This window comes from Marmota monax, unplaced genomic scaffold (assembly GCF_021218885.2).
Source record: "Marmota monax isolate L192 unplaced genomic scaffold, Marmota_monax_Labrador192_F-V1.1 WCK01_AAM20220418_F8-fsc00160, whole genome shotgun sequence".
Classification (NCBI taxonomy): domain Eukaryota; kingdom Metazoa; phylum Chordata; class Mammalia; order Rodentia; family Sciuridae; genus Marmota; species Marmota monax.
In genome coordinates, this window is record NW_026694183.1 from 3241190 (window position 1) to 3268986 (window position 27797).

The window sequence follows — 27797 nt, forward strand, 5'->3', positions numbered from 1 at the left end:
AAGTGGTGGGCTTATTTTTTATTGCTGTCATACAAATTACAAATTGAACAGCTGAAACAACACAAATTTCTTCATCTAACAGTCCTACCAATTTGAAGTCCCATGCGGGTTTCACTGGGCTAAAATCAAGGCATTGTCAAGGCTGCATTCTGTAGTCAACAAATATATGAAAAAATGTTCAACATCACTAGCAATTAGAGAAATGAAAATTAAAACTACATTGAGATTCCATCTCACTCCAGTCAGAATGACAATTATCAAGAATACAAGTAACAAAGCTGGGGATTTAACTTAGTTGGTAGAGTACTTGCCTCGCATGCACAAGGCCCTGGGTTCAATCCCCTGCCCCCCCACCAAAGAAAAAAATACAAGTAACGATAAATGTTGGCAAGGATGTGGGGGGAAAGGTGCCTTCATACATTGCTGGTGGGGTTGCAAATTGATGCAATCACTCTATAAAGCAGTTTGGAGACTCCTCAGAAAACTTGAAATAGAACCACTATATAACCCAGTTTCCCACTCCCTGGTATACCCAAAGGACTTAAAATTCCGAGTACTATAGTGATGTGGCCACATAGATAGTCATAGCAGCTCAATGCACAATAGAGAGGCTATGGAACAAATCTAGGTGCCCTTCAACAGATGAATGTACAAAGAAAATGTGGTATATATACACAATGGAATATTACTCAGCCATACAAGAAAAATGAAATTATGGCATTTGTCAGTAAATGGATGGAACTGGAAACTGTTGTGTTAGTGAAATAAGCAATCCCCAGAAAGACAAAGGCTAGGTGTTCTCTCTGATATGTGGATGCTGACTCAGTAGAAGGGAGGAGTGGAGGTTCACTAGATTGAATGGGGGGCGGGGAATGGGAAAAACAGCAGAATGAACTGGACATCACTTTCCTATGTTCATATATGAATTCACGACCAGGGTAACTCCACATCATGTACAACCACAAGAATGGGAAGTTATACTCCACATATACATGATATGTCAAAATATACCTTACTGTCATGTATAACTAAAACAATAAATTAAGAAATGCTTAAGAAAACCCCCAAAGCCCTGCATTCTGGATCTTCTGGTGGGAAGCTGCTGCCTTTCCATTCCCAGCTTCTAGAGCCACCCACATTCCTTAGCTTGTAGCCCCTTCTTCCATCTTCAAAGCCAGCATGAAGAGTTGAGTTCTTTTCACACTTCAAATTTCTTCTACCTCTTCTTCCTGTCTCATGTCTTTTTTTTGACCACAAGTAGGAAAGATTCTCTGCTTTTAAGGACCCAAGTAGTTAGAAAAGACACATCCAGATAATCCAGAATAATCTCTTCCATCTCAAGTGTCTTAACTTTAATCACATCTGCAAAGTACCTTCTGCCATGTAAGCCAAAATATATTTATCTGTTTACTCTTTGTGTTGTCATTGTTCCACTGTAACATGGGCACCATGGGAACAGGGATTCTAATTTGGTCATGGATGTATCTCTGTACCTAGAAAATTAGCTAACATAATAGGTGCGCAATAAATATTTGTTGAATGGATAAATCAATGAATGGTCTAATCTGTAACCCAACCAAATCTGACATGGTTCTTCATATTGTCTGTATCATTAGTGTTCCTAATAATCCCTAAATAACAGTGATTCAAATAAAATGAAGTTTATTTCTTTCTCTTTAGTACCGGGTGTTGAACCCAGGGCCTCCCACATGCAAAGTAAGTGCTCCACCACTGAGCTAGATCCCCAGTCCTGTTTCCCTCTTGAATAATAGAAATCTGGAGATAGTCCAGGAACCAGGACTCTTCCAGTTTTCCTTCTCATCGTCCTTAGAACAGTCCTAATCCCCCTGGTCCAGATGGAAACTAGTGCTCCAGCTATTGCATATATATCCAGGCAGCCGGATGAAGGAAGGGTGGGATATAGCCTTTAATGCTGGACTCAGCTGCATAGGGTGTTTTTGTATCAAGGGAAAAGATATTTAGAATAATTCTATGTCCCTGCACTAATACCAGACCTTTGACCAATCAGAAGCCAGAGTGTGCTATGACATCATGAGATGCCGGCAGAGCAGCCATTAGCATATCTTGGAAAAGTGGCTAAGATTCAAGGGAGGTAATGTCTGGCCATGGCTTTCCATCCCACCTCCTGATCCCTGACCTCAGATCTGTGTCTGTTTTGTTTGCTGCTGTAACTTCAGCCCCTGGGACATAATAGGTACTTAATAAATATTTGTGGAATAATTAGGGCCTGTTATCCTCAGGATACAAATGAAGAAACTGAGGCTCCTGGGGGGCTCCACATTGAGGTGTGTGTGGGTGGAATTCAAACCCAGGTGTGCTTGGATTTAGCTAGAACCCTAACTACCTCTTCGAGACAGAAAAACTGAAGCTCAGACAGGTGAGAAGATTCAACAGTGGTCACACCCTACGGAGCCATCAAGAGCTGCACCGTCCCAGGCAGTAGCCAGCAGCCACACTGAGTATAAATCAATCGAAATGGAGTAAAAGTACAAATTCAGTTTCTCAGTCACATTAGATGCATTTCAAGTGGCTGCATCCTGACCGCCCCGGTGCAGACCATTTCTACCCTCACAGGAAGTCCTGCTGGACAGAGCTGTGTGTTTGGAACCAGATGGCCCGGGTCCAAATCCCAGCACTGCTACTCCCAGTCCCTCAATGCTCTCCTCTGTTAAATGGGAGGGATCATAATAATAGGGCGCATTCAGAGGATGAAGTGAGTCAATCCATAGGCTGGGGTTAGGACAGCAGTAAGCACGGAGTCAGAGCCTTCTGAATGTGCCTTTGTTGCTTTTGTGTAAACATGCAGAGCCCCACCTTCCCCGGGGAAAGGAGAGGATCCCCAGATGGAGAGGATTTTGCTGGGCTCCCAGAGGCAGTGGGAGGTGAGGGCAGGGAGAGAGGGCTGAGGAGGTCCAGAGGGGCTGTGGGAACCACCAGGCTTGGAGAGTCCTGGCCCTGCCACCTCCCACCCAGGAGCCCAGGAGGTAGGGGATGAAAGTGTAGAGCAGGCAGAGCCCCATATGTTCCTTATGACCCAAACTTTGTTCCCAGCGCCCGAGACGAATAGGCGTGAAATGCACATCTGGGACCACCTCCGGCCTGGCCGTTCCTCCGCTCTGGGCACTGAGCCCGGATTGTCTATTCACTATAATGGAGGTAACACAGGTGGCTTCCAGAGCTTAGAGGAGGCCCCTGGCCATCTCACGGCATTGCCAGATGGCCTCCTGGGGAGGGACTCCCGAAGGGTAGACAAGTTTGCCCTGCAGAGAAGCGGGGTCAGAGACCCGGATAGAGGAAACAGTTTGTGAAAAGGTCCAGCGGCCAGAGGGCCTGACATGGTAAAAGAGAGATGGGGCTGGGACGTGGGGGTGGCCAGGACATGCGGGGTCTCTAAGACCAGGAGGAAAGCCTGGCCTTTTTTTCCTGGGGAAGGATTTGATCAGGAAAAACTGAGGGGTGGGGGCTTCGTCCGAGGGTGATGGGGAGCCACCGTAGAGGCAGAGTCAACTCTGGGTGTAAAAGACCCTGTGGGATGTGTGGGGGTGGGCTGGAGGGGGAGAGCTTAGAGGGAGCCTGGGGGTGGGAGGTGGGGATCCAGGTGGGAGGCAATGAGTTGTTCTGAGCCCTGGCTGGGATTGTGGGGACAGGAAGAGTCAGCAGGAGTGATGAATTGAATACAGCCCCAGTTGATCATGGGACAGAAAGATATTCTCAGAGTTGTGAGAAGAAAAAAGAGAAGTTAAATGTCACCAACACACCAGGAAGTTTTTCTCTTAACCCCTGCAGAAAAGTCCTTTCTTGGCCTCACTGTAAATACCACACCCCTCCCTGATTTGACCCTCTCACTTCTTCATTAGCTCAACACAGTCCCTCCACTCCCACCGAGTGCTGGGGTGGATCCAGGGGCTCACACATGCTGAACACAGGCTCCACCGCTGAACTGCACCCCCAGCTCCCTCAAAATGTTCTTTTAAAGTCTCCCAGGAAATACTGGCACTGAGACTAGCCAGTGTACAGGTAGGGAGAGCCCTGGGGACATTGTACATGGTGTGATGTGTGATCCCAGAGGCAACAGCACTAGGCACCACAGGAGCCTGCAGAAGAGGCACCTGGGAGGTCAGGGGAGACTCCCCCCCCCCCCCCCGAGGACAGGAGGTCCTCTGGGAGCACTACAGGAAATCCAGGTGTCTCTCCGGCAGCCAGAAGGGCAGAATCTCTGCGGAGAGACATCACTGAGCGCGATTTCATTCCATCATGCCTGACTTCTGTCCTGAGGACCCTGTCCACAGGCCCTGTGTGCGGTCATGCTGGAGACTAGAGATGGGTCAGGCCTGGGTTCTGAAGGAAGGACACACAGGGACACAGGCCCTGTCTAGTGACATCTGTGCTTTAATGGAGACAGCACAAGACATTGTGAACCACCTCAGGGCTCAGAGAGGGCTTCCTGGAGGAGGAGAGCTGAGCATTCAAGGGAGAGCCCGCTCTCCCCATAGCATCTGTCTGTCTGTCCCTCCCTCTGCGTACCTCTCTTCCTTCATTGTTTCAGCCTCTGACCAGTTCCGCTCTTCCCCCACCCCCAGGTGTGGGAAGCCACTCTGAAGGATTCGTGCCTTCCATCCTGGAGCAGAGAGGCTTTGATTGGTCACTACATCTCTTAGTGACCTGGACATTGCCCTGTCCAGGAAGTTGAGGGCATGGTCTCTTGGGCCGAATTACACTCACCTGTCCTTTGTAACCCTGCCCCTCTGGCCTTTTTTGGATGGAACTTTCTAAGAATAAGGGTCCCCCCCAATAATAGCCCACTTCCAAATTCTCTCTCTCTCTCTCTCTCTCTCTCTCTCTCTCTCTCTCTCCAGCCTCTCCTGACTTTCTCCTGCTCTCCCATTTGGGGAGCCTGAGGCCGAGAGCAGAGGAGCCGTCCTGAAGCTTGTTTAAAGGTAAAGTGTGTGTCTGTGTTTTATTTGGTGTCCCTGGAAATTCACACGAGTGACCTTAAGTTCAGCTGCCCACAGGGGCCGGGGGCAGCAACCAGGGTTTGGCTGCTGTAAAAAAATCACTAAATCACTAGGTGAGGTGGTGCACACCTGTAATCCCAGTGGCTTGGGAGGCTGAGGCAGGAGGATCACAGGCTCAAAGCCAGCCTCAGCAACTTATTGAAGCCCTAAGTCTCAAAATAAAAAATAAAAAGGGCTGGAGATGTGGCTCAGTGGTTCAATCCCTGATACAAAAAAAAAAAAAAAATCACTCACTGTGCAGCTTAAAACAATGGAAATGTATTGTCTCACAGTTTTGGAGGTTAGAAGTCCAAAGTCAAGTGTTGGCAGAGCCATATTCCTTCCAAAGGCTCCAGGGGAGGATCATTCCTTGGCTCTTTCAGCTCTGGTGGCTCCCGGTGTTCCCTGGTGACCACATTGCTCCAACCCCCAGCGGGGCCAACACTCACTACCACACCACGGAGCAGTTTTCAGGGCTGAAGGAAGCCTAGGAGTGTGAGGCTGCCCCAGGACTAGGAAACTCCATCTGGGGTGGCCGGCATTTTACTGGATGCTTTTCCATCACAGCTGGGTCTTATCTAATTTTGTTTTTTTTATTTTTGAAGTACTGGGGATTGAACCCAGAAGTGCTGTCCCACTGAGCTACATTCCCAGCCCTTTTAAAAAATCTTATTTTGAGACAGGATCTCTCTAAGTTGCCCAGGCTGGCCTCAAATTTGCCATCCTCCTGCCTCAGCCTCCTAAGTCATGACTATAGGCAGGTGTCACAGCGCCCAGCACAGATGGGCCTTCCTGCCCATCTTTGCCCATCGGTTTCCCCATGTCCGTCGGGCGGGGGAGTAACCAGGGATTGAACTCAGGGGCACTGGACCACTGACCCACATCCCCAGCCCTATTGTGTTTTTTATTTAGAGACAGGGTCTGACTGAGTTGCTCAGCACCTCTGGTCCAATATTCTTTTCTTTTGTGGTTGCTGGAGATTGAACCCAGGGCCTTGTGCATGCAAGGCAGGCAACTCTACTAACTGAGCTATATCCCCAGCCCCTGGCCCAACATTCTTGACTATGTAGCCCTGTATGTCCTGAGACTTGGTTTGCTCATCTGTAAAATGGGACAGTAACAGGCTTTCCCTCTTGGATGGCTGTGAGGATTACATGGGTAAGTGCACAGGAAGTACGTGAGACCTGGGCTGGGGTGGACTGGGTGCTTCCCTATGGAAGGTTTTATCACAATTACTGCTGAGTATTCATGGCTTCTCCTCTTTCCCTGTCTCTGGCTCCCTCTGTCTCTCTATTTTCCTGAGTGCCCCACTCCAAGTCCTAAGGAGTGTCTTTCAGTCTGTCTGCTGTTCTCTCCACCTGAAGTTGATTCTAAAATAAGTCCAACACATTCTCTTTTTGTACCAGGGATTGAACCCAGAGGCATTTAAGCACTGAGCCACATCCCCAGCCCCTTTTTATTTGGAGACAGGGTCTTGCTAAGTTGCTTAGGGTCTCGCTCAATTGCTGAGGCTGGCTTTGAACTTGCAATCCTTCTGCATCAGCTTCCCAAGCAGCTGGGATTACAGGGCCATGCCTGGCTCTGCACATTCTCAAATACTCCTCCCTTCACAGGGGGTGAGGGGGAGCCTCATTTCCTTCCCCTCCACCATGGCTAGACTAAGTGACTCATTTCCCGTGAATTGAATAAAAGGAATGTGACTTCAGGAGACCAGGTCATAAAGGCCTCAGATGACTGCAGTCATGGCCAACAGCTTACCAGAACCCTCCTGAGAGAACAAGAGCTCCTTGTCAGCCATTCCCCGATGTCTAGCCCTTCAATTTGAGAAAATAAGTGTCTGTCATTATAAGTCACTACACGTTTGGATCATTTGTTATGCAGCAATGGATAACTAATACATATTTTCTTTCTTGGATGCTTTCTTTGTGTCAGTCTCCATGTATGACATCTCTGTGACTCTTTCCATCTTTAGTTTCCAATTTGCTATGTCTGAGTACCTCTGTCTCTGGTTCCTTCCCAGTGACTCTCTTTAAATTGGTTGGTCTGTCTCTGGGCCTCTCTCCCTCTATCTGGGTCTCTATCTCTGTCTTGGTGTCGCTCTGTGCCTCTCTTTTTCTGAACGATCAGCTCTATTTATAGCTAAGTGTGTGTGTGTCTGACTCCAGGTCTCCTACCGTGTGTGTATGTGTGTGTTCCTCTCCCGCCTGGATTGCTGTGTCTCTTTTTAATGTTTGGTGTCCCTCTCTGCTTCTATCCGGAAGTATCTGAGTCTGTTTCATCTTTCTCTGCCTCTGCACCTGTCTCTCTCCCTCCCTTCTGCCTGCCTTCTCTAACCCGATGTATGTCTCTCTCTATCTCTGGGTCTTTCTGCTTCTACCTTTGATTCTCGTGCCTGTCTCTGCATCTCTACCTGTATCTATCTCGGTCATGTCCTCTGTGTGCGCTCGCCTGTCTTTCTCTCCTCCCTCCCTCCGGCCTGGCATCTTGCTCTTGCTTCTCTAACCGGCTTCTCCCTCCGCCACGTCCCTCCCTGCCCCAGCCTCCACACTGGCCGCTCTTCACCTCAAGCTCTCGCCTCTGCCCTCCCGGTTCCACCTCCCCCGCCTCTGTCCCTCGCCAGGTCTCTGCCTCCCTCTCCCGGCCAGCGGCCCTCACCGCACCGAGTATCCCAGGGGATCCCCGGCGGTTAAGGCAGCCCCTGGCGTAGGACCGAGGCCGAGCGGGGGACGTGGGCGCCGGGGCGTCCGGCCTGGGTCCCTGCGATCTGCGGGACCCCGCTCCTCCGCCGCCCGCGCGCTGAGCGCGGAGACTCCCGGCTCCACCTTAAGCGCCTCCCTCCCTTTCTGCAGAGGACCCAACGGCCAGCTCCCGGCCCCAGGTGTCCGGGCCAGCCCGCCCCCGGGGCCCGCGCGGCTAGGAGCTGGCACTAGCCCCGGCGACCCCCATCCTGCCCCTTGCGCACCCCCCAGCCCGGGGCTGTGATATCGCCCCTCCCCAACAAAATAAATAAATAAATAACACCCGGAGAGAAAAGGGAGGGAGGAGGAGGAGGAGGGAGGAAGGGCCGAGAGCAGAGAAACGGAGGAACAGAGAGAAGAGGCAGGAGAGGAGGAGGCGGGGAGGGAGCGCGAAGCTGGAGACCGACCGAGAGGGGAGCGGGAGGAGGTGAGGAAGGCGAGAAGCGAGAGGCAGCAGCAGAGAGGGAGAGGGAGGAGGCGAGGAGCAGGATGCAGACGAGGAGTTAGGAGGCTTGGGGGAGCTGGATGAAAGAAACGGAGAGGGGGTGTGGATTCGAAACCAAGAGGGAACCCGGGGGCCAGCAGAGGCAGACAGGAGGATCAGGAGGTAGAGGGAGAGTGGAGGTTTGGGGGCCGGGAGGAGCGCTGAGAAAGCAGAGGAGCGGGCCAGGGGTGCAAGTCCCTGGCATTTGGGGAGCGAGGCTCCCAGTGGGGAGGAAGGCTGAAGTCCTGGAGGAACAAATCTCCGACAGGGGAGGGTGTAGCTGAGCGGGGGCAGGGCAGCGGGAAGGGGTCGCTCCGAGGCCTCCCGGGGATGGGGGGTGCAGCTCGTCTGAGCGCCCCGCGAGCGCTGGTACTCTGGGCTGCCATGGGGGCGGCAGGTAAGACCTGGGGGTCCGGGCAGGAGCCCCTCGGGGAGGGGCGGGGTGGGGTGCCAAGGAGAGGGATTCAGGCTCCTCTCTTCCCAGCGCACATCGGACCAGCACCTGACCCTGAGGACTGGTGGAGCTACAAGGATAATCTCCAGGGAAACTTCGTGCCAGGTGCAGACAGGGAGGGGGACCCAAGAGTCCACCCCCTTCCCCCAGGCCCCTCTTTCTTCAGACTCAGGAGTCTGAGTCCCCAGCCCTCTCCTCCCCCCAGAACCTTGAATCCCTGCCCCCTCCTCCCTCCCTAAGGAGCGAGGCCCAGCCTCTGAACCCCAGCGGCTCACCAAGGGACATTATACATGCGCATTTCAAGTAGTGAGTGGGAGTGAGTGGAAGCAAAGAAAGTGTGGGGGTGGAGAGGACGTGTGTGTTCGCTGGGAGAGACAGGGCCTGGCTCCTGCTGAGAAAGAGAGGCTGGGTGGCCGCTTCCCCGACTCGTCTGGTCCTCTGGAGCAACTCCTCTCCCCACTACATTCACTGTCCAGCTGTGGGACAAGGGAGACTGAGAGAACTACAACTCCCATGGGGCTCTGAGGCAGGCAGGCCGGCAGTGGATGAGTAGGTTGCAGCCTTGAGGCCGGCTGGGAATTGTAGTTCCTTCCACAATGACTTCATTAAGATGCGTTGGATCAAGGAGAGGCTTGGAGGTGTTGGGAGTGGGGTGGGGGGTTAGGAAACTATCCCAATATTCTTCTAGAACACAGGATTCTGGATTTCAGTACACTTCTCCCTCAAACCCTGGGGTCAAGGCAGCAGCCTCCTCCCTCAGACCCAAGGATCCAGAGCTGGGCCCACTCAACAGATCCCAGCATGAGTCCCAGCTCATATTTCCAACTCCATTTCCTCCTGTTCCCACTTTTGTCCCCAGGGCCTCCCTTCTGGGGCCTGGTGAACGCAGCCTGGAGTTTGTGTGCCGTGGGGAAGCGGCAGAGCCCCGTGGATGTGGAGTTGAAGAGGGTCCTTTATGATCCCTTTCTGCCCCCCCTGAGGCTCAGCACTGGGGGAGAGAAGGTAAGGGGCCTGAAGGGAGGAATTATGGGATTCCCTGGAGGCAGATGTGTGTGGAGGTCAGGGAAGGGGCTGCTGAGGTGGGCTGTCAGCATTGGGGAAGAAGGGGTACTCGCTGGCTGGAGAGAGGCTCTTTGCACTCTAAACAGGTCACCTGTTCTTCCCTTCCCAAACATGGCTCCTAGTCTTCTCATTTTGGCAAAAGCAATGAAAAACAGAAAGTTTCCTGTATAAGGCAGTTTTTTTGGTGGTTGGTTTTTTTTTTGAACTCGCAATCCTCCTGTCTCAGCCTCCCAAGCCACTAGGATTACAGGTGTGCACCACCATGCCCGGCTTGTATCAGGCAGTTTTAAAAGCTTGACAAGCCCTCTAATCCCATGCAATAAGTGCTATTATTATCATTATTTTATGGATGTAGAGACTGAGGCACAGAGAGGTTTGGTTACTTGCCTGGGGTCACATAGTCAGAGTACCAGCACTGGTATTCAAATCAGGCAGTGTGGTTCCAGCATGGACTCCAGTTTGCACTACCATTTCTTTTAAGTGCCACAACCATGTTTCACTTAGTTGTGGCAGTCAAAAGACTCAGAGTCACCTTCCCCATGCCACCCCCTCCCTCATTTTCATTTCCAATCTAGTTTTCCCAGCCTCACTGGTACATATTCAGATCTCTTCACTTCTGGCCCCGCCACTCTCATCCAGGCCACATAACCTCCCACCCGATGGTGCCGCCTCCTCTTCACCTGCCTACCTCTCTGATTCCTGCAATCCGTTCTCCACTCCACCACTAGGGATGTTCAAAAACACCAGCAGATCCCATCAAGCTCCTATTAGGATAAGTTAAGTTGTAACAGCAAACACTTACACGGCACTTACTATGTCTGGCATTCTGCCAAATATACTCAGTTTATTTAAATAAAAAAAAAGGGAGCTGAGAATATAGCTCAGTTGGTAGAGTGCTTGCCTTGCATGCACAAGGCCCTGGGTTCGATCCCCAGCACCAAAAAACAAAACATATAAATAAAAAAGGAAAGTTCCCCATCATTGCCTGCAATGCCCATGTACTGGTAATCTGCTCCCATTACCACTCTCCTCTGTTCACTGGATTCCATTAAAACAGGGCACCTCAGGGCCTCCACACTCTCTCTTCCCTCTTCCTGGACTGCCCTTCTTTCTGCTCTTTCACAAGGAAACCCTGCTTATCCTTCAGGTTTTCATTCACATGTCATCTCCCCAGAGAAGCCTTTCCTGACTCCTCCCTCAATCTAACTGGGTTCCCATTACACTTTCTTGAGCTCTTAGTTCCTCCAGCATGATCACAGGATGCAATTAAGTAGTAGCAATTAATTACTTACTTATGTGAGTCACTATTGTTGTCTCTCACGTCTAGTTGCTCATTGCTCTATTCTTCACAGCTCAATAAATACTTGTTAATTAAATGAATTCACCAATATTGAGCACTAATCCTGGGCCAGCATGGAGCCTGGAAATGGGTTGGTGCTCACACTACATTCAATGATTAAATGGTTGTTGGAGCTGGACACCGTGGCGCACGCCTGTAATCCCAGCGGCTCAGGAGACTGAGACAGGAGGATCATGAGTTCAAAACCAGCCTCAGCAACTTAACGAGGTCCTAAGCAACTCAGTGAGACCCTGTCTCTAAATAAAAGATTAAAAAAAAGGGGGGGGGCTGGTTTATGGCTCAGTGGTTAAGTGCCCCTGAGTTCAATCCTAGGTACAAAAAAAGGTTGTGGGACCCAGTGAATGTAGGTGTGGGAAATGTCCCTCTGACAGCTTGTTCTTCTCCCACAGCTCCGGGGAACCCTGTACAACACTGGCCGCCATGTCTCCTTCCTGCCTGCACCCCGGCCTGTAGTCAATGTGTCTGGGGGTCCCCTCCTTTATAGCCACCGACTCAGCGAACTGAGACTCCTGTTTGGAGCTCGAGATGGAGCAGGTTCTGAACACCAGATCAACCATCAGGGCTTCTCTGCTGAGGTGGTGGCCACTGACCTGAACTCTTACCTGTGACCCTCCACCCCAAGTCAACTCGATTCCTCTCTCCTCTCCCATCCTCCTCCACAAACACTGCCCCACACCCTAAGCCCAACCCCAAAAGCCAGAGACCTGGAGTCATCCTCTCCTCCCCTTCTACTGGGGGACCCCCACTCTCTGTATCCCCCCCCCCCCAGGTGCAGCTAATTCACTTCAATCAGGAACTCTATGGGAATCTCAGTGCAGCCTCCAGGGGGCCCAATGGCCTGGCCATTCTCAGTCTCTTTGTCAATGTAAGTGGAGGCAAGATGGGCACCTGGAATCCCAGGAAGAGGGAGCTGGAGGCCCAGACTTCTGTGTCCTGGGGGTGGAGGATTTGGGGAGTTGGTGGCTTGGGCTTCTGGGTTCCTGCCTCCTCACGTTCTATCCCAACACAGGTGGCGGGTAGCTCAAATCCATTCCTCAGTCGCCTCCTCAACCGGGACACCATCACCCGCATCTCCTACAAGAGTACGTCCCTGGTGTGTTGGGGGACAACACATGTGAGACTGGGGGGTGCTGTTCAAGAGGGGCACCCCTCTTTATTCTGGCCTGATATTCCCACAGATGATGCCTACTTTCTTCAAGACCTGAGCCTGGAGCTCCTGTTCCCGGAATCCTTTGGCTTCATCACCTACCAAGGATCTCTCAGCACCCCACCCTGCTCTGAGACTGTCACCTGGATCCTCATTGACCGGGCCCTCAATATTACCTCCCTACAGGTGACCCTCTGTCTGCACCCTGCCCTGCCCCCTAGGCCTGGGTACTCCATTTACTGTCTAGGTATCCCCCAACCTCCCTTTCCCTCCCTCTCCTCCTTGGCTGGTAACTCAAGGAAGTATGAGGGTTAGCTCATCCTTGTGGGTGGATCTGGCTGAGCATAGGCCCCGCCCACCAGCTCCATTCACTGCAGCTTTCCCACCCTCCCTCCTTGGCAGATGCACTCCCTGAGACTCCTGAGCCAGAATCCTCCATCCCAGATCTTCCAGAGCCTCAGCGGTAATGGCCGGCCCCTGCAGCCTTTGGCCCACAGGGCCTTGAGGGGCAACAGGGACCCCCGGCACCCTGAGAGGCGCTGCAGAGGCCCCAACTACCGCCTGCATGGTATGATTCAGTTTATGCCCACTTCACGTCTTGGTCCAAACCGCTCTGTGTCTCCCAATAGTTCCTCAATATGATACAGCCCCACCCCCATTTGCTGCTTCTGTGTGGTCTAACCTGAGATCTTCTCTCCCTCCTTCCCCCCATATGTCAGTGTGGTACAGTTCACCTCCCTACCATAGACTATTGCTGGTCCATGATTTGTCTTTCCTCTTCATCGCTTTGCAACTTGGTATATAACCCGGCCCCTCTGGCTTCCTTGTGGTCCAAGTACCTATTGGTGCGCGCCTCCTATTACTGGGATTTTCCAAAATGGTGCGGTCCAGATCCCCTTCCTGTTTCTCTGTGGTACTACCCTAAGCTGTTCAAGCCTGACAGCCTCCCCCCTTACTGAGAATCAACGTGGTACGATCCTTTTCCCTGCCCGCTGTATCCCCAGGGTTCAACCCAGTGATCTAGTGGGTCGCTTCTTTGGATTCCCAACGTGGTACAATACAGACCCCTAGACCTCCTTCACGTAGTTCAGCCTAATTCCGATCTGGCTTTCACCTTCCTGATGCCTCTCTATGGTTTGGTCCCAGATCTGACCATTTTCCCCAGCTTCTCAACCTGGTACATTCCGGTTCCCCCTTCTCAACCTTCCTGTGGTAGAGTCCTGCTCAGCCCAGCAAACGCCCCCTGTATGCCCCCTGCACCGCCCATCCTAAACCATCACCCCCAACCAGTGTCCTCTCTTGCAGTGGATGGTGCCCCCCATGGTCGCTGAGACTCCCCATCGAAGATTGCGTCCGGCCGTCCCAAACCTCCCTAAGAGGGGAGGCGAGTTACCCCAAAACAAATCTATTAAAGGGACAGAATACTTCCTGTTTCTCAGTGGTCTGATTGTAAGGCGCGGTGAGGGAAATAATGGATATTAAAGAACTAAGGTCTTCCTCCCAAAACCAATCTGCCTCTGCCTAAGCGTCTGTTATTTGTTGTTTTGGTTTTCTGCTTCTCAAAAAAATTATTTGGACAAACGGCTCCTTTAAGAGGCACCTCTCCTCCCCCACCCCTATCAGGCAGCACGCGCAGAGCCATGTGCTTCCCCCTTCCACCTGCTTCATTGGCCCGAACTGGGTCACGGTCCCGCCCCTAGCGCCACCTCTCATTGGGCAAATATAGGTCAGTGTCCCGCCTTCTTCCGAAAGGCAAGGCAACTTCACGCGCTCAGCCCCTCACGCGCCCTCCTGGGCTTTGGAGGATCCACGGGCTCCATTGGCTGGGCGCCTCAAGGGATCGAGACACGATTGGCCGGTGCTTACAGCCAGAGGGAGGCACGCGGCTGGGGTGCATGGCCAAAGAGGCGGGAGGGGCAGGACAGGGCAGGGCTAGTGCGGGCGGGGACCCGGAGGAGGGGCGCGCGCCGTGGCGTCGGGTGTTTTGGTTTGGATTTTTTTTTCCACGAAAGAAGTTTGCCTTGGCCACGCCTCAAGGCGGCCGCCTCCTCCTGCCCCCTCCTCCTCCCCTCGGCGCACACCTCTGGTGCAGATTGCAAAGCGCTTTCCGTTGCGAGAGCTGCAAATTTTGCAAAAGCTAGGCTCGCCCACCTTGTAAGAAGGAGCGCCTGTGTCCCTGGTATCCTCAATTGCAAAGAGCTGGTCGCCTGATTTGGTCACCGGCTCACCCAGACTGTATGATCTCCCGGGACCCTCTTGAGTTGCACGTTTCTGCACCAAGGACCGTAATTCCCCTTCGCTCCTAGGATTTGCAGCGTTCTGGATACTGGAGGCTTGCAAGCTACGCTCGCCCAACCTTGGGCAGACACTCGCCCGAACCACAGGAGTGTGCCGGAGGCAGGCCAGCCCTTCGCCTCTCCATGAGCCCATGAACCTGGGGGCAGGTGCCCGGAGATGGCGCGGCCTCTGAGCGACAGGACCCCGGCCCCCCTGCTGCTGGGCGGCCCGGCGGGGGTGCCCCCTGGCGGGGGCGCGCTGCTTGGGCTTCGGAGCCTTCTGCAGGGGACCAGCAAGCCCAAAGAGCCGGCCAGCTGTGAGTTCTAGCCCCCAGTCCCTTAGGGACTAAGTGCTGGGGGAGGGGGGATGGCTTATAGTAGACACCTTCTATGTGCTGGGTGTCCATATTTCCCACTCTCTACTCAATTACTCAGATGTTCAAGCCTCTAGATCCTCATTGTCCAGGACTCAAAAGTGCAAGCTTTCAATCTGTCCATCGGAGGACCCAGGAATCTAGGTCCCCAGACTCTCTCATTTGGCCAGGGTGTCTGGACCCATGGGGTCCAGAGAGAAGGGGGTGTGTGTTGGATGCTCACACGGTGGTGACACGGGCTTGGGCGGGGCCTCATGGGGTCACATGGAATGTAGGGATGAGGAATGTGCCTGAGGAATAGAGCCCCCTTCCTGCCCCTTATGGATTGTGGGGGAAGGGAGAAAGGGGTACACTGCGCAGAGGATGGGGGAATTACAGAGGAATTACAAAGCTGTCATTTTTTTCTCTCACCTGCCCAACCCTCCACCTACCCTGGACCTGGCCCCCCTCTTTCTGAACTTCCGTCCCTCTTTGCTGAATCGCTGTCTTTCTGTTTCTCTATCCTTTCTCGGGCCTCTGTGTATCTTTCTGGGTCCCTACCTACCCCCCTTTCTTTCCCTTTTGTTCTCTCTCCTCCTTTGTATCTCTGTCCTCTCCTCTCTCTGGGTCTTTGCCCTCTTTCTCCTGTATCTTTCCTTCAACTCTTGTCTCTGGATCTCTGCCGTGTGGGTCTCCCACAAACTCCCTCTTTCTGACTTGGGGGTCCCTTCCCACCTCTTTCTCCACCCACCTCTATCCCGCTCCGTGTTTCCCTGACCCGCAGGTCTCCTGAAGGAAAAGGAGCGCAAGGCGGCTCCGCCCGCAACTACCGTCCCGGGGCCCGGCCTGGAGACTGCGGGCCCGGTAGATGCCCCAGCTGGGTCGGCAGGGGGCGGCGGGTCCCCGCGAGGGCGGCAGGCGGCGGCGGTGCCTGGCCCGGGTCTGTTGGCGCCGCTGCTGTGGGAGCGCACGCTGCCTTTTGGGGACGTGGAGTACGTGGACCTGGACGCCTTCCTGCTGGAGCACGGGCTCCCGCCCAGCCCGCCGCCCCCGGGTGGCCCGTCGCCGGCGCCGTCGCCCGCGCGCACGCCCGCACCCTCTCCGGGGCCGGGGTCCTGCGGCTCGGCCTCCCCTCGCTCTTCGCCTGGGCACGCCCCCGCCCGGGCTGCCTTGGGGGCCGCCGGCGGCCACCGCGCAGGTGCGGCTAAAGGGGCGGGGCTCGGGCCCCCAGGGGGCGGGGCCGTGCGGCGCTCTGAGCTGAGGCTGTGGTCCCGAATACTGTGTTCTCTTGTGGAGAAGGGCTCAGATTCTATGCCTTTTAATGGGACAGGAACTGTGTGTCCTGGATCCGTAGGGAAGGAAGGACTTAGGACCCCAAGTTCCAGGAAGCCTTTCCAACGATTTTTGTGGATTTTTCTGTGGGACTTGGTGACAAAGGGTCCGGATACTCCGTGGCACCGGGACCAGAAGCCCAGAAGTTATTTATTGGGGAAATGTAGAGTGACTCCAGATTCTTGGTCTAGAATAGGAACTCCTAGACCGCTAAAATGCGAGAAGGCGAGACCTGGGCACAAATTTCTGTTCCCCTGCACATAGAGACTCTACTCTCCTGGGCCCCCCCCATTGGGGATGCTGCAGCCCGGGACTTCAGGGTCCTGCAGAGAGGGTATAGGTCGGGGATACTGGTTCTGGGTCCCCCTGTGGAGCTCCATATATTCCTGGGAGAGAGGAGCCTGGTCTCAGACTCATGGCCACTCCAGTGGCAAGGGGCTCGGGAGCGTGGGGACCGGGCGGGTTGTCCGATGATCCCCAGATCAGGGGGATCTGGCGCCTTCCGAAAAAACAAAAAGGAGAGGTGAACCCCTTCGAGCACACTGAGGTCCCCAGGCGGAGAGTACAGGTCTGGGATTCCCAGGTACTTGTGCCCCTGGTCCGACCTCCAAGCACAACCTGGGTACTCCAGTTCCCAGCGGCACATTCCCTCGCCACGTGAGACTTCCCTCCCTGCTCCTAGTTTTCGCGCACGCGCTGTCACGCGCGAGGGGGCGGGGCCCGGGAACGTGAGGGCGCTGGTGGCGGGGGTTGGGGTGGGGAGCAAGAGAGAAGCAGGCGGCAGCACGTGACTCGGCCCTGAACCTGTGTCCTCAGTTGGCCCCTGCTTGCTCGCGCTTAAAGGCGCAGGCTCCTCTTTCTCGAACCAACCTTCTGGAACCTCAGAGTCGCTTCCCGTTCTCATACCTAATCCTGCGGAAGCTAACTTGAGGTCCCTTTTTTATGAACAGCCTGGAGTCTAAGCTTTGGTCAGGGATTCAGTAAGTAGGATTCAGGCTGGACTTTAGGAAGGAAATGCGGAACTTGAAGTCCCAAGCTTTTAGCCATCATTACCTGACTCGTGTTACTTAGGGTCATTTATGACTGGGCCTCACTTTCCCTGTTTGTAAAATCAGAGTTGATTCCATGATGTCTGAGCATCTTTGTGACCTCGGGAAGCTCTAAATTTTATATTAACATGGACATGATGCCTGGTAGGCAAACTTTGTGAAAGATGCAAAAGCGCCTTCCCTGTGATGGGCAAGATACCTGAGCAGGGGATAACTTCTGAGAATCCACTCCCCAAAAGAAATACACGTTCAAGTGACATGCTTTTTCCCCCAAGGGCTGACCTCTCGGGACACACCCAGTCCTGTGGACCCAGACACGGTGGAGGTGCTGATGACCTTTGAACCAGACCCAGCTGATCTTGCCCTGTCAAGCATTCCAGGCCATGAGACCTTTGACCCCCGGAGACACCGTTTCTCAGAGGAGGAACTTAAGCCCCAGCCAATCATGAAGAAGGCAAGGAAAATTCAGGTGCCAGAAGAGCAGAAGGTGAGCACTACCAGATGTGAGATACAGCTTGACTTGGGACAGGCCCACAGCCAGGGATGGCCCTGTCCAAGCTGGCCTGAGCTTCTCACTGGAATGTGCTCTTGGGCTGTCCAGGTTGCAAAGATGAGTTCCCTTTGACCAGAGAGCATAATGGGGAAGGCATTTGGGCTTGAGACTTATGAAGACAGCATCATTATGGGGTACAGAGTCATACAAGACAGCTGAACTTGTTCTGATTGTGTGGACTTGGAGGTTCCCTGGTCACTTGGACCCAGAGCCCTCAATGGGGCATGGTTCAAGTTCCAGGAGGCCCATTTGCCAAGAACAGCCTTCCTTAGCATATCAACCTGTCTCTCCTGAGCAGCTAGCCAGGGAGGGGCTGAATCTTTGATCCAATTAGGGGCATCCTTCACAGCAATTGCATCTGTCTAGGACATAGATGCTGCCAGCCTTTGCAGTTCTTACTCCCTGGGACTGGTGTTCTCATTGGTGAGAGGCCTGAGGTGCCCTTAGTAACCAGGGCCACCTTATGATTTTCCGTGATTTGGACTGCCTCTTTCTAGCACTGCTTTGCCACTGATGGGTTCTCTGCTAGCAAGAGGTGCGTATGCATCTCTCACAAGGCTTTGCCAGGACCTTGTGTGAGAAACCATCACTAGGGATGGGCCTAGAAGCCCAATGAAGACCAGTGTGTTTTTCTTGCTTCAGGTCCCTGTTGCTAGGGACTAGATGTGCCCTAGCAAGCAGGAACTAGGTTTTAATTAAATGGGAGCTGAGGGAAGCATCTCCTTGAGCTAGAAAGCCTTGTTACTAAAGAGTGGTTCTCCTTAGCAACCAGATTCCAGGACTGGAGGACCCTGGGTATAATCCTCTGGGGAAGTCTCAGGATAGGCCCCTTAGGCCTATCAACCAGATCCTGTTGGGGAAGAGGCAGCTGCCTGGCAATTCAAGGTCAGCAGGTCAGAGACTACCCACAATCATTTGGATCATTTAGATCTCAACACTCTTTGCTGAGGAGGGATGAAGTTGCCTTGGCAACCAGGTCAAAAGCTGCCCAGCTCTGGAAGGATTTTATGAGACACTAAACCTCATCCACCCTGGGTTGGGGTGGGGGACTTTCTTTAGTAACCAGGATCTGGAAAAAAATGATGTATAGACCAGTGCTCTTCATTGGGATAAGACCTCATACCCCTGTTCTCCGTTGCTAGGGAATAATAATCCGTAGCAACCAGGACCTAACTGCAGGCCTTTGACAGATGGGGAGGGGTGGGGTCTGTTTTCCACAGTGGAAGCCTGGAACCCGGTTGCTTGAGGGTAGGAGTTTATTTCATACCTTAGCCTGTTAGGGGCCTGGTCTTCCTAGCAACCAGGGCCCAGGAGGGCAGACACCCCTGCCCCCAGCAGAGACTGGGTGTGGGTTAGGCCCCTCCGCAGAGCAAAAAGCAGCCCTGGGGCAGGGTTGTCTTAGAAGCTGCTCCTCCCTGGTTATCTTGCTGGGTCTCAGTGCCCTTCCACCCCTCCACTCCCAGGACGAGAAGTATTGGAGCCGACGGTACAAGAACAATGAGGCAGCCAAGCGGTCCCGCGATGCCCGGCGGCTGAAGGAAAACCAGATTTCGGTGCGGGCGGCCTTCCTGGAGAAGGAGAACGCCCTGCTGCGTCAGGAGGTGGTGTCTGTCCGTCAGGAGCTGTCCCACTACCGCGCGGTGCTGTCCCGCTACCAGGCCCAGCATGGGGCCCTGTGAGGCTGCCCCCACCCCCATCTGGCAGAGCCCTCTTTCTTGCTCAGACTTACGCCCTCTTCCCTCCCCGCCCTGTGGCCCACGGGCTGGCCAGCTGGGTGCCCCAGGGACCGTGACGATGCAGATAAATACATTTATATTTTTAAGAAAAAGTGAGCCTCCCCCCCCTCCCTCGCGGGGGCGGGGAGGGTCCTGTGTGTGCCCCGGGCACGTCGGGGACCCCATCCTCCCACCGCCTCCGTTAACACGATCCTGAATAAATCTTGAGAACCCCAGAGCCAGCTGTTGTGGGGACAAGGCAGCTATCTGGCCCCGGTTCCAGACCAGCAGGTCACACTGGCCTCGGTCGGTGGGCAGGCCCACCGGGGCTGCCGTCCATAATTGAGCTGCATTAAGGGCCTAGTCTGAGCTGTCAGATGAAGGAAGGGCGAAGGTCTAGAGGAATGAAGCGGCTGCCTTTATTGCATAGACCTTTTCAGTTGCTTTTTAAATTGGGGACGGGGACGCACAAGACACAGAACGGAGGAAATGAATTCCCCGCCCCCACCGGCAGGGGAGAGGAGGAACATTAGTGCAAATCTGAACGACGGCCCCGGGGAACCTGCCCCTCCCGGGCTGATTGGCCAGTTAAGTGGAGGCACCGGAGTGGATAGGGCGAGAACCGGGCCCTGACTGGCCAATGAACTAAGGCCTTTCCCAGCTCGTACATTCCAGGTCCCGTCATTGGGCGACGCTTAAGGTAGTCTCTGCCCTCAGTCGCCCTGGCCTTCAGCGAGCCGGAGGCGAGGGTCGTAACTGAGCCCCGCCGGCAGCAGCCCAAGCCCAGGCGCCAGGTCCCACCCTCATTGGTCAGGCACTATCCTCGGGACGGCCCTGGGACTCAGGCCACCCTCCAGCAGCAGTTCTGGTTCCCCGGAGGCGGGCACGATCCTGAGACGGGATTAATCTCGCAGTTGGGAGCCCCGTCCCAACTCAGCAGTCAGGCCACACCCCTGGCGGGCTCCGAGCTTGATTAGGTTCAGGGCGCCTGCCCCGCGCAGCCAGGAGGCCCAGTAAGCAGAGTACCGAGGCCCGGATGCACCTGCGCCTGCAGCGGCCCGTACTCTACAAGTTCCCCGTCCACTGTGAGCAGGCCGCGAGGCGTGAGTGGCTCGAGGCGGAAGGCACGGGCCGCAGCGTACCCTAGCTGCGGACAGCCCAGGCTGAAGTGGCTACCACGCTCCATAGCCAAGAAAAGGCGCAGCAGCGCCGCCCGTGAAATGCCGCTCCGCACCCAGCATAGGTGCACCAGGCCGTCATCAAAGCGTGCGTGTGGAGCTGCCACCAGGTCAGCGCTCAGATGGCTGGGAGAGATGGCCAACAGAAGCACAAAGTCTCCCTCCAACGTCACCCAGTCTGGGGGCAGGGGGCTGCCCAACGGAGGCAGCAAGTGGTCTGGTGGTCCCCAGGTAGAGGTCGCTGGGGCACCAGAGGTGGGAGGGGGGAGGCCAGAGGAGGCTGGCATTTCAGGGGGCCCTTCTATGATGGGTGAGAGCGAAGCTACTTTGGGAGAGCTGGGGGGTGAGGGCAGCAGCGGGTCTGGGGACAGTGGAGCATCCCCAGCCCCACCCCAGTCACCCGCCAGCTCGGGGCCTCCACCATTGAGAGACAGTACAGGCAGAGGCTCAGGTGAGCCAGGGGAGACCAGGGCAGGCTGGGGCAGGGGCAGGGGCAGGTCAGACACTGAGCGATGCAAGGGGGAGTGGACCATGGGTGGCGCTGGTTCTGGGGTCAGAGTCAGCTCTGACTTGGCTCGGGGAAGGCTGTGGGCAGGCGTAGGCGAGGCTGGCTCCACAGAGGCAGGGAGGTAGGAGAGCCGTCCTCGATAGGTGTGCAGTGTGGCGAGCCCCAGCACTGTGCCCAGTGTGAAGCGGGCACTGCCCAGGGCCCTGAAGCGCTCGCTCTGGATGTCCACGTCCGACACGAAGCCCCAGGCCACAGACAGGAAGGAGAAACAGCGGGAACCTGAGGCCAGTGTCACAGACAGCAGATCCAGTGGGTGGCCACCACCGCGGCAGAGCAGCAGTGAGCAGTTGAGCAGCAGGTCTAGGCCCAAGGCCGGCTCAAACCTTCACAGCCAGAGATGGGAGAAGAGCACCATGGGAAACAGGAAAGAGCAGCACAGGGCAGGGGGAAGGGCAGCGAGGGCAGGGCCCTGAGCCCACCGCAGCCACATGGCCACCTCCTGGCATCTGATAAGTGTCCAGTGAATGCCTCCCCTGCGCCAGGCAGTTCTAGCTACTAGGAATACTGCTGGGAACAAGCTGGCTGAACTGTCTGCAGGGGACATGGGCACCACGGCCAGGCTGACCTGCTTTACAGGAGGTTTGGCTGAGGGGGAGACTCGGGCTCCCAGAACCTCCAGAAAGGCTCCCCCCTCCCCTCATATTGCCTCAGCCTCCCCAGCAGGCGTGGCCAACCTACCCCCCATGCTGGTTCACTGCCCCGGCCAGAGCATTCCCGGAGCCGCAGGGGAGGATCCCGACAGGCATCTTCACCGCCTCCTCCCAGTCAGGGCGGTCTAGGAGCCCGTTCAGCACCTGGAGGGGGAGAGACCAGCTGCCTGGGTCCTGGTCTCCTGTAGTCCCCCAAGGCTCAGGGTTAGGGTGCTCCCCTTTACCTCAAAGAGCAGCCCATCTCCCGAGAGGGTGACGATGCCATCCCACTCACTCAGGCTCAGCCCTTGGACTAGCTCCCGGGCATGGTTCTGACGTTCTAATAAGGAAAACCAAGAGGTTAGGTGGGCTGTCTCCTCCCCCAGAGCCCAGGAGTCCTAGCCACCAGCCCCCACCTCCCACCCTGGGGCTCCCTTACCTGTCTGTATGAGGTTGAAGGACAGCCCAGCTTCAGAGATCATGGGCAGCACGTGGTTCTTACACCACTGCCAGGCCAGACCCCGCCCCCCGAAGGGATTAACCAATAGGAGCAACCGGGGTGGCCGTGGCAGAAGCTCAGGGGTGATCTCTGCAGAGAGAGGGTAGGGTCTACAGAGGCCAGACACCCAGCCCCCTCAGTCTGGAAACAGTTCCTTCAAACACCCGCATTGGGATGGTGGGGGCTGGCACCTGGGAGCTTTCTCCTCTCACCCTCACCTGGCCAGACCCAAGTATGCAGCCCCACCCCCTCTCCCAGGTGCTGAGACAAAGGGCTTGGGTGTGAAACCAAGTGCCCTTTGGACCCATACGTGGGAGGACAAAGGAGCTGAGATCCCAGAACACCTGTTACCCAGCATCAGATTACTCCACAGGCCCCACCCCCAGGGGCCCCAGGCAGCCAGCAGGACCTGGAGGCCCCAGAAAACTCACTAGATGGGGAACCCTGGAGAACCCTGGGGGGCAGAGCTCTGCTGAAAACCTCTGACCCTCCACAGGCTGGATTAGATGCCACCTCTAGGCGCCTCGGATGCCTCAGGGGACTTGTGTTGGCACCTGTACACTCATGGTGGTGACTGTTCATGTCTCAGTCTGCTGCTCTCACCAGCCCAGGAGCTTCTGATTCATGTGTGGTCAAGACCCACAGGAGAGGGAGAGGACAGAGACAGAATCTAGCCAGAGAACAGGGGACATCGCTCATGTCCCTCTGCCAGTGTTGCTCCCTTGGTAGCCCATCCCTGTCTCTCACTCTTCCCATAAAGACCCAGAGACACCACAGAGGGAGATTAGGGCAGTGGCTGCCCAGCGCCTCACCGCCATCCCCAGGCAGTGGTAATCCTCGGAGTAGACACATGAGGGCAGTAGCCCAGCGCTGGGCTTCAGAACGGTTCTCCTCATAAGTGGCTGCACCATCTGCCCGAAAGGTGCGGCTGGCTCTTCGCCGGCCCCCACGCCGGCCCCGAGGGTAGGTGTAGATGCAGAAGTAGGCCGCTGTGTCCGAGGGGCTGCGGCTCCTCAGGGTGCAGCAGCCTGAGACCTCAGCCAGTGGGACCAGGCCACCCCGGGGCCGGGCTTCAGGCTTCGGGCGCAGCCGCTGTATGTGCAGGGCCTGTGATGTGAGGGTGAGGGCATATCTCGGGCCACGGGCTGGGTAGGAGCCAAACTCGCCATGTAGGAGTGGGGTACTGGCAGCCAGTAGTGGTGGTGGAGGGGCCATAGCCTCGGCCCTGTCCAGGGAGTTCTTAGGCTGTGTCCCCAGCTCCAAGTCAGCTCCTGCTTTGGCCTCTGTGGGGAGGGAGGGGGGGGCAAGGGTCAGAGTCCAGGACCCCCTTGTGGGAGGGGTAGGGCCTGTGGGTAGGAGGAGACAATGAAGGGCAGTGGCAGGTGGGAGAGGAGTATCAGAGACAGACAGGTACAAGACAGCGTGGAGAGACAGAACACAGGGCAAAGATCAGTTGGGCAGGAAGGCCAACATCGTGAAAGGCTGGGGGACCCAGGCACACAAACATTCCTTTATTTATTCCCCAAATAATTACTCAGAACCTCAAAGTGCCAGTTATGGAGCTAGGCCCAGCAAATACAGCAGGGAACAAAACAGACAAAAATTCCTACCTTCACGGGGTTTATATTTTAATCAGAAGACAAAACAAGATCAAACAGTAAAATTATAGTGCATTGGATGATAATAAGAAAACTAAGGCGCAGAAGGGGGCTTGGACGGAGGAGATATATGCAGAAATCAACATGTAAAGAAAGAGAAAGGCACACCCCCCCACACCCAAGCACATTGAGTCATCTCCAGGTGGAGAGTGATCTCAGACATAAAGAAAAAGAGGGACAAACTCTGAAAACCAGAGAAACACTGAGAGACAAAGAATTACAATGAGATGAAACCAAGACTGATGACAGATGCCTGGAGATTAAGAGTCTCTCACCCCAAGGGGAAAGGCAGCAGGCATTTAGAAGGGGGGCGGGCAAACATGAGAGGCAGTGGGCAGGATATGACCAGGGGGTCAGAGCAGAGCCACATGCAAGCCACAGAAGAGACAGGGGTGGACAGCTTGTCTTCCAGCACTGACCTGGGTGTCTGGCCACCTGCTCTCCAGGGAGAGGGTAGGAGCCAGGACTGAGGTCCCTTCCCCTGTCCTCTGCCCAGCTTCTGCCTCCCATCTTCTCCTTCCTGCTCACCTTTGTTCTCCATTGTCCCGCCCAGCCACCTGCCTGCGCTGCTTCTCGCCTTCCCAGGCTCACAGCAGTCCCAGACACACCCCAGTCTGTGGACTCGTCCTCAGAAACCACCTCGGCCCCCTGCCCAGGGCGGCCCCCTTAGGCCCAGGGTGTCTGCCCCACCCCCAAACCTGCAATGGCCCTCTATGGGAGCCTCAGATCAGCTCCAGCAGAGCCCTGCATGTCCTCCACTCCTGGGCCTGGGTCTCCACCCTGAGGCTCCCCGTCCGTAGGCCTACGTCTTCCTGGGCCCCTCGGTTCCCGGCCCTCATCCCTACTCGGCTAGCGGAGCCGGTCCCAGGCCTGGGCTTCCAACCCTGGATCCCTCAGGGGCAGTCCTGGTTTTCCACTTCCATCTCCCACCCGAGCACCCCGGTCCCGGTCAGCGTGTAGGTTCCTCTCGGTTTACCGGTTCCCCAGACTCGGGTCCCTGCCCCGACCCCGCACCCTCCTCACACGCCGGGTCCTCCAGCAGCCAGCCCCTCAAGTCTGCACAACCGCCCCCCATCAGACCTAGGGGTGGGGGGGAGGGTGTGCACGCGCTCGACCAATGGCCGCGCGGCCGGCCCCAGGCGCTCCAATGAGAGCGCACGGGGGCGGGACCAGCGGGCTCGCGAGCGAGGCGCAGGAGCCGGCCGCCGGCGAGCGCGAGAGCTGGGCGGGGCGTCGCGCTCCGCCGGGCCAGGCGCCATCGTAGGTGAGGGCGCGCGCGCAGCCGAGGTGACTTCGCGGCCTCTCCGGCAGTGCCGCTGACGCCTTCTTTGTTGAAGGCAAGTAGACCGTCCCAGTCGTTGAGTTTACAAAAGAAAAGGGGCGTGGAGAGGAAGCCGTTAGCTGGAGAGAGACCGTGACCCTAACACTGGCAACCGGAGTCCAAAGATGTGCAAGTTCAAGACACCTAGACGCAAGCAAGGCAGAGCCCGGGAAGCGGGGTCGAGGGAGCTGGGAGGAAGGGAGAGAGGTTTGTTTCAGACAGTTACATTCAAGACATGCATAGAGAAAAGCAGACAGACAGACAGACAGACAGAAAAGACGGTGGGATTGAGAATGTGCAAAGTAAGGGCACAGAACTCCCAGCCAATGACAGGTGGAGACAGACTCTTCTGAAATGAAGACCAGGGAACAGAGGCTCCTTATTTCACAAATTGTTTACTTTGGACTCCAACCAGAGTGGAGGCAGCAGGGGATAAACATCTGCCCAGGAAATGACCCAGTCACATGGCAAGACAGACACAAAGAGAGAGACCAAGCTTTAGGTCAGGGGTGAGGAAGGGGAAGAATGTTGGAAGCCCAGGGGCTCCTGGGCTGAGACCAAGAGAGACGGGGGCCAAAGACATGGTGAAATCCACAGAGCAAGGCCAGGAGGTGTCAAGAGACCTAGCATAAGACAGAAGCGCAGAGAGACATATGCTGAATGAGACCCGGGACAAAACTTTCTATAAAGAGACAGTGGAGGAGTAAGTTCATCTATTGCTAAACAATGTACCTCACACCACAGTAGCAACAGTCCCAGATGATACGTGCTGCAGTGACGATACAGAGAGAATGAGGGACAGAGACATAAGATCGAGAGATAGGAAGACGCAGCACTGAGCTCTGGACCCGGGGAGAAAAAAGCAGATGCTGACTGGTTTGAGGCTAAGACCCGGAGGTCACATCACACACACACACACAAAAAGGGAAGCCGTGGAAGGAGGAAGGGAAAAAGGGTGCCTCCAGCCCACAGTCTGGGAAGCCTCTGATTTCTCAGCGTCAGCTGCCCTGTCTGGGAAATGGGGAGGAAGCTACTTAAACCTGCCTGGAGGGAAAGCGGAGATCACTGATGGGGGGTCCGCGGTAAATGACCTTGGCTTTCAGCTGGACACTTACCTGGTTCTGCCGCTCCTCTGGTTGAAGGTGTCCATTCATCTGCTGCCCCTCTGCTCTGTTACATCAACAGGACCCTGGCCCTGGGTCTGAGGCCATAGGAGGGTGGTCTGGGCAAGGAGTCAGGCCTCACTGCCCAGGCCTAGCCTCGGGCTCTGTGGAGGAGAAGAGAGTGGGTGGCAGCATCCAGCAGAATGCAAGAGGCCCTGCCAGGCTCAGTGGGTCAGAGACGGTCAGCTTTGTCACCGCCCCAACCAGTGGGTCAGGTTGTATCCAACAAGTGCTAATAATAGGAGGAAAGCCTAATTTCTATTGAGCACTTATGTGTTTAGGCACTTTTATTTACTTATGTAACCCTGGTAAACACCCTGTATGCCAGACCTATTATCGTTCCTATTTTTCTCAATAAGGGGAGTGCAGCATAGTGACTTGCCCAAGGGCATACCATTAATAAGTAGCAGAGCCAGAATTTGAATATGGTCACACCCGGGCAAGCCCCGTTTTGCCATCTTTCTACATCTGAATTTATCTGGGGGTCTCCATCCCCTCATCTTTCCCTTCCCATCCGCTGGGTCTCCATCTCTCTATCCTCATCCCAATCCATGGGGGCTCCATTCTTTATCCTCTCTAATCTCCCCCTCTCTAGGTCACTCCTGTCTCTCTCAGAAGCTTGTCACCTATTTCTTCTCCACTCAACCCTTCAAGGCGAGCCTTAGTGCGCCTTCTCTACACACCAGTACCTTGTACATCCCTCACACCGAAACCGCTGGACCAGCTGAACCTCTCTGGTTGAGAAAAGCAGACCCTCCGTGACGGGAAAGCTGAGGAAGGGTCAGGGGACGATGATGAATCGAAAGGCGGAAATATAAGGTGCTACAGATTGAGCTGCAGCAAGAAGATCTCGGGTTAGATATCTAGTAGGACTTCCCGAGCTTCGGCTGCGCTACAAGTTCAGCGCGAGATAGATAGGGCGGCCGCGAATCTAAGGAAACGCCGGAAGCGTGGGGTGAGAGTTTTCTCCAGGCCCAGACTAGACCCGCCAGCCCCGCCTCCTCACCTCCAAGACTCGGCCCGCCAGGTCCTCCGGGAGCCACAGAGAGGCTCTCGGCGTCAGGCCAGAGCGTCACCGCGCGAAGCCTCCTCCTAGGTCCACGCATCTCTCTCACTCTCGGGTCTCTTTTTTCCGGAAGAATATCGAGAACAGCGACCGGGTAGGGCCAGAGAGGCCCCCGACGTGCTAGCCCTTCTCTCCTCAACGTCGTGCTTGTTTCTCTTTGGTTGTTCCTCCGCCCTA

General features: G+C 55.3%; 3 protein-coding genes and 1 non-coding gene across 4 annotated transcripts; 3 read left to right on the forward strand and 1 right to left on the reverse strand.

Moving 5' to 3' along the window:
* Positions 1-3676: 3676 nt before the first annotated feature.
* On the forward strand, positions 3677-3743 carry LOC124108009 (small nucleolar RNA SNORD31). The gene has a single exon (XR_006856585.1). It is a non-coding gene; the product is annotated as a small nucleolar RNA SNORD31 (small nucleolar RNA).
* A 4465-nt stretch (positions 3744-8208) lies between these two features.
* On the forward strand, positions 8209-13770 carry Ca11 (carbonic anhydrase 11). The gene is made up of 9 exons (XM_046466365.2): positions 8209-8634; positions 8722-8796; positions 9551-9693; positions 11503-11688; positions 11883-11978; positions 12123-12195; positions 12292-12446; positions 12663-12828; positions 13566-13770. Exons 1-9 carry the CDS (start codon positions 8568-8570, stop codon positions 13589-13591), a joined length of 987 nt encoding a protein of 328 aa, XP_046322321.1. The 5' UTR covers positions 8209-8567; the 3' UTR covers positions 13592-13770.
* Positions 13771-14225: 455 nt separating this feature from the next.
* On the forward strand, positions 14226-19774 carry Dbp (D-box binding PAR bZIP transcription factor). Its single transcript, XM_046466017.2, has 4 exons — positions 14226-14853; positions 15674-16087; positions 17546-17757; positions 19287-19774. The coding sequence occupies exons 1-4, from the start codon at positions 14715-14717 to the stop codon at positions 19500-19502; spliced, it is 981 nt and encodes a 326-aa protein (XP_046321973.1). The 5' UTR covers positions 14226-14714; the 3' UTR covers positions 19503-19774.
* A 161-nt stretch (positions 19775-19935) lies between these two features.
* Sphk2 (sphingosine kinase 2) lies at positions 19936-27753 on the reverse strand. The gene is given in 8 exon segments (XM_046466016.2): positions 19936-21607; positions 21963-22078; positions 22159-22253; positions 22353-22502; positions 23225-23659; positions 23662-23695; positions 26507-26658; positions 27561-27753. Coding segments are annotated over 7 exon segments (1959 nt in total). The 5' UTR covers positions 26546-26658; positions 27561-27753; the 3' UTR covers positions 19936-20517.
* Positions 27754-27797: the final 44 nt, after the last annotated feature.

Bases quoted from the DNA above. Each gene is read 5' to 3' on its own strand.
- Dbp (XM_046466017.2), top strand. From the start codon at position 14,715: ATGGCGCGGCCTCTGAGCGACAGGACCCCGGCCCCCCTGCTGCTGGGC. The intron at 14,854-15,673 runs GTGAGTTCTAGC...CCTGACCCGCAG, and splicing joins GCCCAAAGAGCCGGCCAGCT to GTCTCCTGAAGGAAAAGGAG. The intron at 16,088-17,545 runs GTGCGGCTAAAG...TTTTCCCCCAAG, and splicing joins CGCCGGCGGCCACCGCGCAG to GGCTGACCTCTCGGGACACA.
- Ca11 (XM_046466365.2), top strand. From the start codon at position 8,568: ATGGGGGGTGCAGCTCGTCTGAGCGCCCCGCGAGCGCTGGTACTCTGG. The intron at 12,447-12,662 runs GTGACCCTCTGT...CCTCCTTGGCAG, and splicing joins TCAATATTACCTCCCTACAG to ATGCACTCCCTGAGACTCCT. The intron at 12,829-13,565 runs GTATGATTCAGT...CCTCTCTTGCAG, and splicing joins CCCCAACTACCGCCTGCATG to TGGATGGTGCCCCCCATGGT.